The 17886-nt window shown below is 25.8% G+C and overlaps 1 protein-coding gene across 1 annotated transcript in view; it reads right to left on the bottom strand.

The window, feature by feature from the left end:
- Positions 1-455: 455 nt before the first annotated feature.
- The window catches only part of LOC145835767 (N-acetylgalactosaminyltransferase 7-like), a 40481-nt gene continuing 23050 nt past the window's right edge, over positions 456-17886 (bottom strand). Inside the window, exons 8-12 of the mRNA XM_082943482.1 lie at positions 15809-15931; positions 15504-15608; positions 14715-14828; positions 4917-5147; positions 456-1889 (exon numbers count right to left, since the gene is read on the bottom strand). Coding sequence (XP_082799608.1) covers positions 1752-1889; positions 4917-5147; positions 14715-14828; positions 15504-15608; positions 15809-15931 — 711 coding nt within the window. The 3' untranslated portion in view covers positions 456-1751. The remainder of the gene's footprint in view (positions 1890-4916; positions 5148-14714; positions 14829-15503; positions 15609-15808; positions 15932-17886) is intronic.

Here is a 17886-nt window from a genome sequence, read left to right as displayed (position 1 = left end):
TGAAATTTGGCCCGCGACTACCAACTGCCTGCCGACCCCTGCTCTAGAACCTCTAACCTTCCCTACGATTAAGCATGGATTTAATGTGTCCACCACCCCGGGGCATTCCCCTCGTAAATCACATAGTAAATATATTAATTAATTGATTTATCAAATACTGATTACTTGTTGATTATTTAATTGCTTTTGATATATATTTGTGCTTCAATTTTATTATTGTTACTTATAAGCTCTGATGAGCCTTGTTTAGTTGAAACAGCGTTAGCTTTGTGATATATTGTTGAATATATTTGTAAAAACATGTAAATTAATAATATATTTTGTATTAGAATTCAAGCTTACTAAATTGAAGTATTATAATAAATGTAACAGTGATACAATTTAAGTCACTAGGTAAAAAAGCAAATTACTATTAAACAAGTATAACTTTTTATAACAAACACTATTGACAGTAACGAAAAGAACATGTATACATGAAACAAAATGATATAAAAAATAATAAAGGGCGATATTTACTTTTAAAATATTTTGCGTACAAATGATAAATAAAATTCCACAAGCTTTAAATTTTACAGAGAAACTAAAACTTTTTCGTTAAATTTCTTATAAATTGTTTTTAGTACAAAAAAACTATTATAAAACGAATACAATACAGAATTATGCGTTATACTTTTAATAGCTTAAATAAAGATGTATTACGAAGTAATTACAAATAGATACTAGTGAAATTAAAATCACAATAAATAAAAAAGCAAAAATCAATATTCGATCACCTATTTTATTGCAGAAACTGTAAAAACTCAAACATTGTTCAAAATTTTAGAGGTGTAAAACGACGCAAGCAGAGTTAAATTTATAGCCTGAAAATGATACTAATCCAAAAACATGAACTTAAGTAACACTCAAATTCATCGAATGGAAATTGACACTTTAAACTATGTATTAACTATTATACTTATTCTTACATATCTACTTTTTGTTTACCTTTATACGCTAAGTTTCTTAATTTAGTTTTAATTGTAAATGTATGCATCTTTCATTTTAATAAATATTTATAATTTTAAGTTTAGTGTATACTTTTACACTTATTTTATCACGTCAAAAAGACTAAAAGGTTGTGTCGAAAAGCATCGTCTAAAAAATAGAGTAATTTATCTTTATTAGTTTCAAATGGTGAATGTTTAACTTTTAAATCCTTTTATCTGAACCGTACAAAGCGTGTTTATAAAGTATTAAAAAAACATATACTCAACTTGAAAAAGTATAAACTAAAAAAAAATTTTTTAATTAAAATGTAAATACCTGTTCTATGAGTTTTTAATCAAAAAAATCATGTTCAAAGTTTCAGAGTTTTCATGTTAAAGAATTTCAGAGGTCTAGTTTTAATTATCGTACTGCATAGAATATTTGTATCTATAAGATCAAATCAAATATCTATTTTAAAACTAATTTTTTACCAGAAGACAATTTCTACTTCATTCTAATCAATATTGAAAACTAAATAAAAAGTCTAGTGTTTTGTCTAACTAACTACCAAATTTTATTAAATTTTGAATTTTTTTAGTTAGTTATTTAAATCGGTATCGTGCAAGTACAAAAACTTAACATATTTAAATTCTTTAATTTTTTTCAGAAAGAAAAAAAAAATTTATTAAATATAAATTAAGTTTAGTTTTAATATTATTGGTAAAACAAAAAGACAAATACTGACCTATCACAATATTTAACAATTTTACAACATAGTTATAAATTTAAAAAGCTTGTACTTTATTAAACTTCCACTGTTGCATAGTATTATTCTCATTACAGACTTGAAGAGTCACAAGTTTTGTTTCTTCATTAGCAGTAAGACATTTGTTAGAACTTGAATGGACAAATAGCATTTTCCCCTGTAAAGTTTAATTTAAAATACTTTTATTCTCAAAAAAAAAGAGACTAAAATTAGAAGCTAAGTTAGTTTTGCGATTAAAAATATTTAGAGAAAATAAATAAAAAATAAATAAGGTATTATTTGCACAGTAGGTAATACTTTAAAGTTTGCTTTTAGACAAAAACTTTTACTTATTTACAAGTGAAACCTGTTTAACTAGAAAATCCTTACAAATTCAATTTTTTGTAACAATTACACTTTTAATACATCTTAAGTAACCTTTTTGAGGAAACTGAATCAAACAAAAGTAGTCTATTCTGTAATTAAGAAATAAAGTCAAATGTGTTAAACAAAAGACATATAAAGTCATTTTAGCACCGAAAATATATCAATTTCAAGTTATTCTAAACCACAAACAATTAAAATAGTATAAATTAACCAACGCCTCAAAGGAATTAAATCCCATTACATTTTTACTAGTAAACTTTTATGCATTTAAAAAATTAATCTTAAAAAACTCTGTTTTAATTTTTATACATGTAAAGTACATAAACACATCCAATGTAATATATTAAGTGATCAACTAGTGGAGTATGCTTACTACTAAGTGGTGAAAAACCGACTTAAACAATTTGAAATTTTCAAACTTTAAGTAACTAGGTTTAGTAAAGCTCTAAGAATGTAAATAAGTAACAATTAGTAACCAAAAAGTATTTTGTTCATTTAATAACTAAATGCTACGTTAAAAAATAGTGTTTAAAGATTGTAAAACTTTTTATTAATTAAATACCAATGAGGATATTTGAACTTTAAAAAAAAACGCTTTAAACAGACACACATAGCTTTTTTAAAGTTTTTTTTTTCTTTTTGACCGTGTTTCTACTTTACATTAGTCATTATCGAAAATAAAACTGTGCAAAATAAATAAAATTAGTGCCAAAACTAAATATATAAGACAAATTAATTAACATAATATGTAAAATTTGTAATTTAAAAACATTTATTACGAAAAAATTACAATACTAATAATAAAATTTAAGTAAACAAACATTTATATACAGTAAAATAATAAAAAATTCTTAATGTGTGACCAATACCCGGTTTAGTTAATTGCTTGTTTATTGACTAATCAAGGTCTAAGTTTATTTCTAATTTTTAAAAATATTGAAATTGCTAAGAGTAATTTTTCATTTTTACAATAAAATTTACTTCTGTAACCTAGACCATTATTAATAAGAATTATAGAACATTTAAGAGGGAAAACAGCAGTATCAGACTACATTATTAATTATAACATTTGCAAATAAACTTGAGACTTTGATTTGTAAAGCCATTTTATCTAAGGTAGTAGGGGAGTCCACCTTGATATTTACAAGTTGATATTATCTTGAAGAGTTTTATCCAGACATTTTTGACCGCTTAAAAATTCAAAGTAACCTTTGAGATACAAATCAAAGTCGGTGTGCTCTTGAGCTTCCTTATGGAAGGCACACACCAAAAAAGACTATTTCACTAAAAATCTATTTCCTCCTTAATTTTTAATTAACCTTCTGCAAATTTTTAGAGAAAGTCCATTACTAATATTTAAACCGATTCAAAGCAAGAATTTTTTATTTAGGAAAACAAAAACTTTATTAACAGTAATACAGTGCTTATTTTATTATCCGGACACGTTGGGCAACATTTTTCTGTAAACATGTCTGGAAAACCAAAAATCCGGATAAGTACAAAAAATCAATTTTTTCATTTAATATTATAACTGCTGCATATATATATTCAATGCATAATAAAGGTGTTATAATAAAAACAAATACATAGTAATTGTGAATGTTATTTAATAAAATGATAAATAATAAAAGCTAAATTTTAGATTAACTTATTAGTTTTTTTTAAAGTAGAAAAACATCAGACTTACTAACCCTCTGCAACGATATACGTTTTTTGAGGGTCAAGCAAGTAAAATTTATCATTTGTAAACCCAACTGCCTAACTATTAAGTTTGAAAAAAGTATAATTTTTGTTTAAGAGTAAATATAAATTAAAAAAACAAATTAATTAAATTAAAAATTTATAAACTGAATTACTTTACATGCTTACAGATTAATGATAACTAAGCTATTTTTGAACAAAGATAGAACAGTAGTATTATTACGTCATAATAACAATGAACAAAACTGTAAAATTTTTAAAAGCACTTTAAAATTTTCTTACTGCATAAGAGCTTAAATATTTCTATCATAAAAAAATTTTAGAGTTTAATATTGAATTTTTTTTTGAATTTTCTTCTGACTGAAACTGTCCGGATAAGTGAAGTTCGGATAATTGAATAAGCACTGTACTTTTATTGTCTGTTTTATATAAATTTCTTATTTTTTAAATTGAAAAACTGAAAGTCTTTTAAACTATATAAGGAATGTTTCCTAAAAGCTTGAGGTTTCTAGCTCAAAAAATAAAGGAGTAGATAGATTTTTAGTGATACTTTAAATTTCTGAGAAAATCGACACCAAAAAACTTGTGGTCTATACGTTTGTATCGGAAACCTTTTACAAAAAATACAATATCTCAAAAGTTTATACATATCTTTCATATAACAGCTAATGATATTTTTTGCAAAAAAATAATATTTTTAACTCCCCTATGGCCTTAAACTTTAAAGTTCAATTTTAAACAAGCAATTAACTAAAGCGAGTATTACCCACACATTACTTTTTAATGCTTATAAATGTTTACTTACTTAAATTAGATTATTAGTCTTGAATTTTTACCGTACTATATATATTTTAATGTATAATTTTATATATTATGTTAATTAATTTGTCTTATATATTTTGTTTTAGAACTGATTAAAGTTATTTTGCAGTTTTATTTTTGATAAACGCCGTAAAAGTAAAATAAACTATGAAAAATTTATGTGTTTATTCATAAAATGGTATTTAATAATACTTTAAACTGTCTTTTTGACAAGCACAAATCCTTATTTAAATAATCCCGTTTTTTTTTGAAATTTAAACTCATACTTTCTTGATGGTATAAAATTTATACGAACTTTTTTATATTCCCAATCATTGAACTGGTTTTCATCACAGTGTGTCTGAGTTAAACCACCGTTTCTTCCGTACATACACACGCACTGATCGTACTGTGACAACTGATTAGCTTCATTTAACCGAAACAACTGATTTCCCGCCATTTTGTGACACCAACCAACTTCGAATTCCCCATTAGAATTTTTGTGACCCATTGAATCGATGCACAAATTAGTTCCAATGTTACGAACCTTTTTAAAATAACTATTATTGTTTTTTAGAGCTACTTAAAATAGTTATATCTAAATGTACATTTAGTACTATTTTTATAAAAGGGAAATACGAACTGTACTTTCTGTTTAATATTTTACAAAATGAGTAGTTTCTAATACGTATAAATTAGGTTAAAAGTGGTGTATTCTTTCAATATCGAATGCTTAATTGTAAACGAGGTAGTTTAAACTGTACTTGACTAAGGTCAACTTAATCGTTATTGATTTATTTTTGTCTAAGTAACTAAATTTCAATTGTAAAAAATACTTACAGGCTTTGTAGAATTATGTAGCTCATTGTATCGTGTTTAATTACCTACTATCTTATATATCGTTTGCTACATAAAACCAAACAGTCGAATAAAAAGTTATTGTTCATGAAAATTTTTGAATAGCTAAGTAACATGGTTATCAATGACTGTCAAAATCGTAGTTGAAATTACCAAACACCGGCATTATAATTGTAATAACAAAAATTTGCTCACTGCTTTCTTTATTTAACTAACAGACGTTTCTTTGTGTTAATCAATTAAAACAACTCCTCGGATTTCATAAAAAAATACTAGAAATAAAAAAAAGATTGGAAGATAAACACATTAATAAAAGATCTTTATTTAGAGGTAAGTATATTTATAAATACATATGTGTGTGTTCGTGTAAAAATGAACGATATAAAACAGTTAATGTTTACGCTTCTTCCTCAAATAATATATTTGTGTTTCGTTCACCTTTCACATTCATTTCTACACACGAACATATTTTTAAATGTATTTATATACTTACCTAAATATTATAAATTAATACGGAGCTTTTTTATTCATATTATTTTCTTTTATTTAATTCTATTGTTTCATAAATTATTACATTATATTTGCAAGTGCTAACTTACAATTATAATTGAAAGTCTGTATTCAACCTTTTTTGAAACAAATAACAGTTAAGCCGCGTTTTCTGCGCATAAAAAATCAGCTAGTTTCACTACAGGCTTAAATTAACATTAAGCTGTCTCATTACCATACACTCAGGTTAATTGTAAAACCCTAATAATTTTTTTTTTGGTGAACTATAAAAACTTTATTTAATTATAACTTTTTAACTAATAAAAAAAAATTGTAAACGGCTATAGCAGTTATCATCTATTCATATTATTAATCAAAAAATCTATAATCTAACTACTTTTTTTTATGCTTTTATTACTTTTGGAAACTATCAACACGAGTACAGTTTATTTTTACTTTACTTGTTTACATAACTCATTGTTAAGATTACAACTATTTTATTTTATTCCTAATTTAGATAGCTTTAAATATCATAAGCAATTATTTAAAGCTGTTTTAAATAATCAACATACTATTTTACGTAACACTATAGTTTTAATTTATAAACAAAATTTATTAATTTAATTACGTTTACTCCATTTCACACTTTGAGCGATCATTATATGTACGAACGTAATTGTAATTACTATAAGCTCCTAATATGATTGTTGCTTATATTTAGTAAAAACATACATTTATCTTTTGTCTTCTATTCTTTTTTTTTGTAGTACTATTTTTAGAACTTTTGGGAGCTAAGTTGATTCCTTAGCACAGAGAAACGTGCGTCATTTAAATAAAGAACATATTGTATGATTTTTGTTGTTACTGTATATTCTAACGAATTTGTTTCGTTTGGATCTTTATGAGTAAACAATTACCAACTATTTTTTAAATATATGACATTGTAAGCAGCCTTCTAATATCCACAGCAATATGCATAATTAAATATCCATTTTATTAAACCATACAGGGTGTTACGAACACAATACCCTAATTCGACCAAGAGCTGGCCAGGGGATCAGTCAACGAACCTCGCTATCGTTTTTCAGAAAATGAGTGGCGTTTAAGTTAGGGTTGAATATAAGCTTTAAACATACAAAAGTTCAACTATTCATTTGTGCCCAAGAAAAGCTAGGTGATCCTATGCTTGTTAATGATCTGCAAACATTTTTATAATCTGAAAACTCCGTAACTGAACTGATAAAATCAATAAGTCATATTCAATGTTTATTGAGGAAAGTATGAAAGTTGACATGGAAGATCTGATGGTTTGTCAAGACAGATCCAAAGGTCAAATTAGAATATAAAATGGTAGAAGTGAAAGACCTAGTGTTCAATATGGAAGATGATAATGTATTTATGTTTTTCGGACCTGATTAGGTACGCAGCAGTGGAGAAGCTTGGGGAATTGAAGCAGTTCCTCCACCTAAAAAAAAAAGATAAAAATTTTTAGCTTTGTTTTTGAAGTTGCCTTCATATAAGTATTCAATTAAGAATATGACCATTTTGCTCAAAAATAGAGCGCGTTTTCTGTAAAATATTGAGCATTCAAGTAGAAATTAAAAAAGGCCAATGCAAAATTTCTACAGGAGTTTGAGCATAGTTTATAATGCGCCATTGAAAATACTCTATAACAGAACAAATTTAAGTAACAATGTAATCTACAGTCACGCTGGAAAAACAAACAAAGAAAAAAACAGTTTTAAACACTACTAATAATATTTATTCCGTGAAGTTTTCAATTTAGTTGAACAGAAATGTAAATCTGAAAGAAAGACACTTAATTTTTTTTTATGTTAATGTTAAAGTAAAAGAATACACACTTATGTAGAACAAAAAACTTAACAAACTTTAACTTATTTTAAGTAAATTTAAAACTTAAATTAACATTTTGATTTGGCATTCAGGAAAAAGTGGATGTTTTAAATAAAAAAACATAAGCATATTCTCCTCTTCGATTGTAAATGCCATGTAAATTTCAAGCAAGTAAATATGAATATGTCTAATACCAAAGGGTGCTAACAATTAAATTTTTGACAATTCAAATTTTAATAGTTTTTGTTAATGTTGACTTTCTCTATTAAAAAATCATAACTTAACTATCATAATCTTATTAATTAGACCTACATGAACATTTCTTATCAAAAAATTAGTCACTTAAGAGATATGAATTAAAGAAGTCTTAAAACATAATAAATTATGACTATTTTTAATAATCATATTAATTCTAGGTATCATTTTAAATTTTATCATCACCATATGTTTAACAGTTAGACTCACATGATAATTTTATATTTTTTATACTTTAACTTATCTTTAGAATGTGGTCCTCTAAAAGTACTTAAAAGAATTTGAAGTGTCGATATTTCTATTGTCATATTACCAATTAAATTAAACCCTGCACCTTTAATGGCTGACATTGAATACCCAAAATATTATTTAAACGTTTTACAAAATCCTTACATGAGTTTTGGTTAAGTATAGTTCTTGGTCTTTAATTACAAGGTAGTTAAAAATATTTAGTATGAGAAAACTTAGTTTAGTTTTAACACTAAATAGGACTGGATTTTAAAGAGTAAATTCCAGGGTTCGTGCGCGAAATTTTTTTTCATTTAGCCTGACTGAGACCAATTTAGCCTGACATTTTTTTAAAATAAGAAAAATCCCCTTTGGAAGTCATTTTAGGGATTGGGGGTCTTGAATAGTACTATTGTAGTCTACGACTTCGACCAGCTTTATCTCAAAAATGTTTTGAGATTTAAAAATCTGCAAAAAGCAAATCATAGCTCAGTTACAACTCAATAAAATAAGACTAAATTGTGAAAAAGGTGATTGACCCCCCCTCCCCCCATATGCCCTTAACATAACAAGTTCAGTGATTAAGTGTTATATCTAATCTATTACTAGGGTAAAAATTTATTATATATTACTAAACACAATTGTTCAATTTAATTAAGCACTAAGTAAAAACATTATAACCAGAAAATTTATAATAAAACAACGTGCATTGTCGTGTTTTATTAAAATTTAAATGAAACGCTTACACAAGTATTAAAATTCAAACAAACAGCCAAGTTGTTGAACTAAACTGTAATGTTTAAACTGTATTTTTAATGAACTTTCATAAATATGATGTATATAATCTACTCAAAACAAAATAATGAAGATTCTTAAATTTTTAAGAGATTCAACAAAAGGTTTTAAGCATTTATTTTTACAAAACTGACTGATTTTGTCTTTATTAACTAAATCTTTATTTAGAAATAAATTCACATCTCAATTTGATCTTTAAAAGATTTCTCAGTTTTGTTTAATCAAACATTTTCAAGCATTTGAACTGAGAAAAACTGAGATTCTCAATTTTTTAAATAAAAAACTGATTTAGCCTGACGTTTTTCAACTTTTTTCAAAAAAACTGATATAGCCTGACTTAGCCTGACGCGCACGAACCCTGAAATGCTTTTTATCTTTAGTTTTAAATTCATGCTAGATAAGAGCAAGAAAACTGATAGTTTAAATACCCAAGAAAATTGTTTTCTTTAACTTGTGGCATAATGATATTTTGTTTTTTGAAATGCTTGTATATAAAGTTTGCTTTAAAAAGTTAAAACAACCTATGGTGATTAAGAGTTCAGTTATAAATAGTGTGTAAAAAAATGTTTTACAACACATATTTATGTGATTTTTAATATTTACAAATTTTAATTTCAAAAATATTTCTAAACTTAAAGTTTAAACTTAATTATGAAAAACTAAAGATTTTAACTTGTTCAAAATAGAATTGAAAACTTTTTTTTGGTACTTTTAATTGCACAGCTTTTTTAAATTAAGTTGCACCATACTTTTTATTAATTGTTTACAATTATAATAAAATGCAGATATCTTTATTTTCTACCAATTAAATTAATTTAACAGTTTCTAGTATAAAAAACTGCAAATTATCAAAAATGTCAGAAGTTGAAAAGCTTCAATAAAAAGACCAACACCAGACATTTTAATTGATCAAAAGTGTTTTGTTCTAAATTGTAATTATTCTAAAGGTTTTTTTGAAACATTAGTTAATGAACACTATAATCATCATTTACTTTATAAAACATTTTGCTTTAACTTTTTTATCAAGTTATAATGTGTTTTAACTCCAGTACTTTTTTTTAGCTTTGTTGATTAGCAATTGAAATATTATAAATGATTAGTAACTAGGTGTTTATTATTTATATTGATTTAACTACTTAAACAACTAAAAGGTTTCATATTATTGACAAAAACTAAATGTTGTTTGAGTGAATTTGAAAGAAAAATTTCTAGTTATATTTTAAGTTTAACTTGGATGAGTAATTTTTCTGCACACCCTAACAAAAATATCAGGCGTCGCCAGCTGGTAGGCAGATTCGACCTGCATTTCTCAAGCTTAAATTAAAACATTGTGATTTATTAAGAAACAGGGTTGCCAATTATTTTTGGAAAATTTCCTCCAGGTTTTTAAAAGTACACATTTTAGTGTCTTTTTTTAGTTTAAAGTCAAGTTTAAGGTATGAAACTGTGTTAAATAGTATAAAAACATTAAAAAGATACTCTAAAGCAGTGGTTGCCAAGTTTTTTGATGCCCCGCACCCTTAAAATGTTTTTACTTGCTGTTGCACCCCTTGCAATACATGTAATGATTTATTTAAGAACAATTTTATAGAAAACGATAAAGATTTGCTTATCAATTTTTTTTATAGTGGTCTATATTAACAAGAATTAAATATAGTAAATTAAAAAATACAACAAACTGCATAAGTTTGTTTTTTCTAAGGTAAAAAACAGCAGAACTCACACTCCTTCTGCACTGATAAACATTTTCTGAAAGTCAAGCAAAAGAGTTTTAAGCTCATCACTCGTTATTCTACCTGCCCTATCTTTAAATAAGGTAAAAAATAATTAACTTTTAATCAAACAAAATAAATATGAATCTATGTTTCAACACAAAAACAAAACTTTTATTTTTAACTAACGAAAGTATAAACAAAAAAAACTAATCCTATTTCTTCAATAAAACTCCTATTGACACGTCATTTGGCAAATACTCACAATGTAATTAACGGAAAATTAAATTTTTATTTATGCTAGATTTTCTTGAAAATATTTAGAATTCAACTAACGATCCACTTTAAATTTAATGACCATTTTTTCCTATTTATTATTAAATTATAAATAAATGTTATTCTTTACTACTAAATTAGTATTAAATTTGAAAGCTTAGGTTAAAATTATTCAGTTATGCTATGGCGTAATTATCAATTTTTTTTTATGATTTGAATTGCTTGTTAGCTTTAAAAATTGATAGTTAAGTTTAGTAAACGAAGTTTTAGCTTACAGTCACCCAAGTTAAAGAAAAATTTCCTTATCTATCAAACAAAATTTAAAAGCCATATTGCACCCCCTTGAATGCTGCCTCGCACCACCAAGGGGTGCGAGCACCCCTGGTTGGGAAACCCTGCTCTAAAGCTACATTAAATATGTTTTTTAATAAAAGAAATTTTTTGATGATGACAAAAATATTTTGTTTATATGATAGATTTTTTGAGTCAAATCGAAATTTTATTACCTAAAGTGTTTAAAATTCTAGGTTTTTCCATTTTTTTTTTCAATTTCTCAAATTCCAGGTTTTTTGGCAACTGTGAAGAAATATAAACCATTGATATAATTAATATATACTACCTACATTGAAGAATATTTAAAATACCTATTATTAACTTAAAACATTTGGTAATTAAGAATTTTTTAATAACTCGTACTTTCAGGGACAAAATATTTTTAAATTAATACAACTCTAAAACGTAACTTCAATAATAACGATTTATTAAATGTAGTTTTAATGCGTGACACCTAACTAAGAGAGATAAACATAACTTTGCTAAAAAGTATTATCTAAAAGTTAAACTATAATGAGCAAGTTTGATTTTTTTTCTAATCCTTAGTTGATAATCTTTCCTTAAGAAGTTAATGGTTGTAAATTATCAAGGACATTAAAAAAAAAAAATTAAATACAAATAAAGTTTTTTTAAAGAGAAATAAAACCGCTGAGAAATAATAAACCATCTGAAAATTCACTTACTTAAATGAATCAAGTTAATTTCAGGGTTGCCACTGGTTTTTTCAAAATTTTTCCAGGTCTTCAAAATTTCTTCCAGGTTTTTAAAAGTAAGCATTTTTGGGTCTATTTTTAGTTTTAAGTTAATTTCTATAAAATAAATTGTATTAAATAGTACAAAAACATTGAAAAGATATGATAAAGTTACTTAAAATGTGTTTTTTAATAAAAAATTTTTTTGATGATTACAAAAAGTCTTATTTATATGATAGATTTTTTGTGTCAAATTGAAATTTTAGAACTGAAAGGGTTAAAATTATTAAAAATTCCAGGTTTTTCGATCAAAATTCCAGGTTTTTCCAGGTTTTTTTCAAAATTTATCAAATTCCAGGTTTTTCCAGGTTATTTTTGCCAAATTGTCGAACTTCAGGTTTTTCCAGGTAAAGTGGCAACCCTGTAATTTATAAAGAAAAAAAACAGGTATTATAAAGTGGTACATTTTGTAAAAAATTAACTGATTAAAAAGATATACTTGATATAATAACTAATTTAATTTTTATAACTTTTTTCCTGTGCATAACTTTATTATAACGTTTAACAAGGCACATTTGATTGTTATCTACTGTTAAATATTTTTATCTAAGGCTTATTAAAACAGTCTCTAAGTAAGAATAAACTGAAAAAAAGTATATTAAAATCAATACATTAAAAAAAAATAAACGATGTAAAAATTATAATTTTAAAACAACAATTAAATATTAGGAGGAAACGCTAGAAAAACACTACTGTTTACTATTATAAAATAATTAAATTTAAATTCATACTAAGGTAACCAACGGTAGAAACTTCACTAATAAAACTAAATTTAAAAAAACAAAAAAGTTATAAAATTAAAGTATAACTGTTCAAAAATATAGATTTAATCGTTTGCTAACAAAAGATCCTAGTGAAGTAACACATAAAGTGTGAAGATCCAAGTTTAATTGGAAGCCTGTATTCAAATCACATATAAACCGTGCTTTTTTACCTACTACGCCCAAGAGAGCTAGTAGGTTTTTTACTGCAGGTTTATACTTAGTACATGACCAACTTATTGTTTTACATTTTAACTTTCATATATAACACAGTTTACTTATTAAATATTTAAAATATCTGTATGGGATATCTAATGTAAACACCCGACTGCTACTTTATCAATAAATTATTTTAATAATTATTAATACAGTATATATGTAATTTAAGACATCGTGATTTTTTGTACGTCGCTGTAACTTAATTGTCGGTCAGTACTTTGTAAGCTCAATAACAAGTTTGGTTTTTTTTTTTGTGCTTTGTTTTCTTAAATTTTAATTTTTTTCATTTTTGATTTTTACATTTAAACTAAATCTACTTTCTAATTGTATATAACTTTGATTTAATCATTACAATCATTTAATATATAATATACATGTTACATCGAGTTTCTGTGACTTTTATTATCTTCAACGTTGTTAAGTTTTATTGGATTTATTGATACACTAACTAATAGTTAATGTTTTGTTTTGTTCAAAATAGATTAAAAACATAAAAACTAAATTAACAAACTTTGCAATACAAATTAAATAGTTGAAATAACCTCATTTATATTGTGACGTGATTATTAGATGTAATGAATGTATTTTGTTCATTCATTAACAACAGTAAAATTTGAATCAGTTATTTTTTCCATTAACGTGAGTTGTTTGTTTATATTATTTATGATTTCTTGTTTTGTTGTATATTTTAGTTTACTTTACTTATTATAGACTTAATAATCACATATATTATATAGTTTTATAACAGTCGGATTTAATATTAAGTATTTTACCTGTTATTAACTATTATCTGTAGAAAATATTTTATTCTAATAATAACATGTATACAAATTCTTTATTCTATGCTTCTATTCTTTCATTACAGTAATTACTTTTTACAGAACCCAGTTGAAGTGTTTAGATTCGTTAACACACAGAAACATATGTTGGTACAATAAAGGAAGATTACTGTACAATTTGTTTTTAAAATTAAAGTAACTTTTTTAATATAAGGATTTACGAAGTCTAGTCTGATAAACGAACTTTTTCTGCTTACATTTTCTAGCATTAATGGTTGAATACATAAAACTTCCAAATTATGTAGCTGAAAACTTAAAAGTTAAATTCAAAATTTTTCGCTTTTAAGTTACTGGCACACCCATGATTGTCAATTAAGTTTTGTCAAATCGCATAAAAAAAGTTTTTCTCAGATTTTTCCGATAGAACCTTAAACCACTTTTTCAAGTTTTCTGCGAGGTTTTTTAAGAAAATCTATGTAAAAGTAAACCAGGTTTTTGGCTTCGTACGTTTAAGAACAATTTTGTACACTAATCGACCCCTAAAAAATTTAAGAGAGTTTCTCCCACAAAAGAATATTAAAAACAACACCATTTTTAAATTAAGCTATGACTGTGGCAGTGACTACTTCGGATAAACGCCACTAAGGTTTTACTTATAATTTGATCAGCATGTGCCAAAAATATTAAAAAGCTGGAGTAAGGGTCTATCGAGAAAAATTAATATTAAGAACCTTAATTACAGGGATCTAAATTATACTATTTTTATATATTAGTTTTAGAATAAAAAAACAATATGAACTGACTTCACCCCATAACTTATTTTTTGCTGGTAATGGAAACTTTTCAATAACATCGTAAGCTATTTCTTCCATAAACCACTTGAATGACTTTGAATTATGTGTTTTTCTCCAATTTACCTGAAATTATAAACTTACTTAAAAGATCGAAAAAATAAAGGTTTAGAACAGGAATTTTAAAACTAATTTTCACAAACGCCCCCTTTGCAGAAACTTATAAAACAATAGCTCCTTTACTACTTAACTACCCATTTACATTCGCCGCCTTACTTATTCACGCCCAGTGAAAGCCAAAATCGCTTCTAAAAAGAGATATTACCAGGGTTGCCACTCGTTTTTTCAATTTGTTTTCCAGGTTTTCCAAATTTCTTCCAGGTTTTTAAAAGTACACATTTTTGGGTCTATTTTTAGCTTCAAGTTAATTTCTATTTAAGATACTGTGTTAAATAGTATAAAAATATTGAAAAGATACTGTAAATTTACTTTAAATTTGTTTTTTAATAAAAAAAAATTTTAATGATGAATAAAAAATTTTAACTATATGACAGATATTTTGTGTCAAATCAAAATTTTACAACTGAAAATGTTAAAATTATTAAAAATTCCAGGTTTTTTGATCAAAATTCCAGGTTGTTCCAGGCTATTTTAGCCTAAATTGTCAAATTCCAGGTTTTTCAAGGTTTTTCCAGGCTTCCAGGTAAAGTGGCAACCCTGTATTACCCACTTTGGTAAACCCCGGGTTAAAAAGACAATTTGAAAACAACTATCTACTTAATATATAGAAACAGAAATAACTTGCTCTGAAATGTCACCATAAGGTATTTCCATAGTTTCAGGTCTAGTAGCATAGAAATAATCTCTATATTCGTCCCACCAAGTTTCGACTACACGAACGTAATTCTGTCAAATAACTTATGCACTCAGCAATTTTCTTTTTGTTTACAAAAACTAAGTCGATCATTTATTTACAATATTTTATAAGAAATTATACTAAGTTGTTCGAAAAATTTACTTAATAAGGCTTATAAGTCTTAGAAGTACTTTAAAAAAGTTCAGCAGTTCATTAAAAAAAGTAGATGTTGTTAAAAAGCTATGCTTACCCTAAGACTGGGGTTGCTAGGTACATATGAAGGGGGAGGGTTTCCGTCCCAACCCTTCATTCGGTATATGTGTCCAACTCTGCTGCATGGAATAAACAAAAGTTCACCACCAGTCATCCATATCTTATTGAAAACTATTTGTTGGATTAATACAGATATAAAAATGAATTTCTACTAATAAAGTGGTTTTCATTTTGCCTATCATCAACAAAGTTGAGATGCTTCGCGCCAAATATTAAACTTTACCACACGGTCAACAACAACAGCCCGCTTGGTTTGATTACAACAGCGGTTTTTCACGACTATGCCTGCCTGATGAGTCCTAACAAGGACGAAACCAGCCGTAGGTTGTCTCAGATGCTGTTGTTGTTAATCGTGTGATAAATTCAATATTTTTATACTAATATACTAAAAATAACCTTTTAACTGTTCTATACAAACATAAGTTTAATTTAAATGTAAATATAATTTTGACATCGTTTTGTTTTTGAATTTTGTTGATGTTTTATTGTTGATTTTTTAAGCTTCTTTGACTTGTAATACATAAAATACATATTAACTTACTCTTCAAAAATATACTTCAACTTAAATTGAACTTAAATATACTGAAAAAATATTGATTATTTACTCAACTATTTATTAATTATTATTTTTTAGGTAAAATAGATTTTTTTTCACTGATTACAAGCAGCAATAACATCATAATGTTTTTTATTGTATTAGTAAGTTTAAAGCAAATTTAAGTGACATTGTTAAAGTGCTGTTCAGCTGTTTTATTATTGTTTGAAACATCCGGTATTTTCCACTGAACTTAGGTAATTAAATGAAACAACAATAAGTTTGCACTTTTTTGTTATTCATTGAATACTGAATACAGTGCTTCCTTGCTAATAGGCCATGAAGGGCAAGCTTTTTTTCGAGATTATGACTGGATAAGAAAAACATTTTTTTTATATAATGTACTCTTTTATAAAATGCAATTCATACAATAAAACGCACACTAAATTTTCCGTTAACTTATTCTAGTTTTATTTTTTTAATTAATCAAGCAATTATAACAGACAAAAAATTAACGAAACAAAACTTTGATAAATACATTTGAACTATGAATAATACTATGTATAAACAGTTCGCTTAGTAATAGAACTGAAATTAGACAAGTATTTATAATAAGAACATTGGTTTTGTCTATTTAAATAAATATTACTCGTGCTAAAGTGACGCATCGTGCTAAAGTGAAGATCCGTGCTAAAGTGTCGCTGTGCCATTCTGACACCCACCCACCTAAAACAGTGTGTGTATTAATAAAATTTTATTGTAAAACTAATTTTATTATTCCAGAACCTATGATTCGAGCCTTTTCTGGATATAAGTAAATAATAAAGTTATTTAGTAAAGTCTATGTCGAATAAATCTGGCTTGTTATGTACAAAACACTGCTATATCAGGTCCATCCAAATAGAGAGTTTGCCTAACATAATTATACAACATGAAAAGTGTATAAAAATGATTTATTTAATAACAACAAAAAACTATTTAAATTAAAAAAACTTCTTATAAAAAAGTATTGGTTAGTCATGAAACGAAATTACTAAGAATCAATCAACATGCTTCTATTGCTACAGCTATGGTAAGCATATGCCAATAAAGAACAATCTAAAAGTTTACGTTCGCTTTTCCATCAAAAGTTTTGGTACTTTTTTTAGCAACGAGAAACACAAATAAAAATTAGTAAACTTACAACATACATCAATAGATTTATATTTGAGGTTATAAATTGAACAAAAATAGTCCTCAACTTATTTAAAAATAAGGAGACAAATATACAAGGTTAATTATTCAGATTTTTATTTGCAAAACTAAGTTTCACCCTTAAAGGTATGCTAAAAGGTTTATTTTATACTTTAAGGTATATACCATAACTAATGATCTACTGTTAAAACAAAATACTTGATTTCTTGAATTTTTCATAAAGCTGAGGTTTGGTACTTACCTCCTCAATAATTTGTAGATTGTCTTGATACGTGTTTAATTTCTCGACGAAGTTACAAAATTCCTGGACAATTTAACACCTCGCT

The sequence above is a fragment of the Thalia democratica genome, chromosome 5 (assembly GCF_965202585.1).
Source record: "Thalia democratica chromosome 5, ktThaDemo2.hap1.1, whole genome shotgun sequence".
Lineage (NCBI taxonomy): Eukaryota > Metazoa > Chordata > Thaliacea > Salpida > Salpidae > Thalia > Thalia democratica.
The sequence above is the reverse complement of the archived record's forward strand: the minus strand, read 5'-3'. Positions and strand labels throughout refer to the sequence as shown.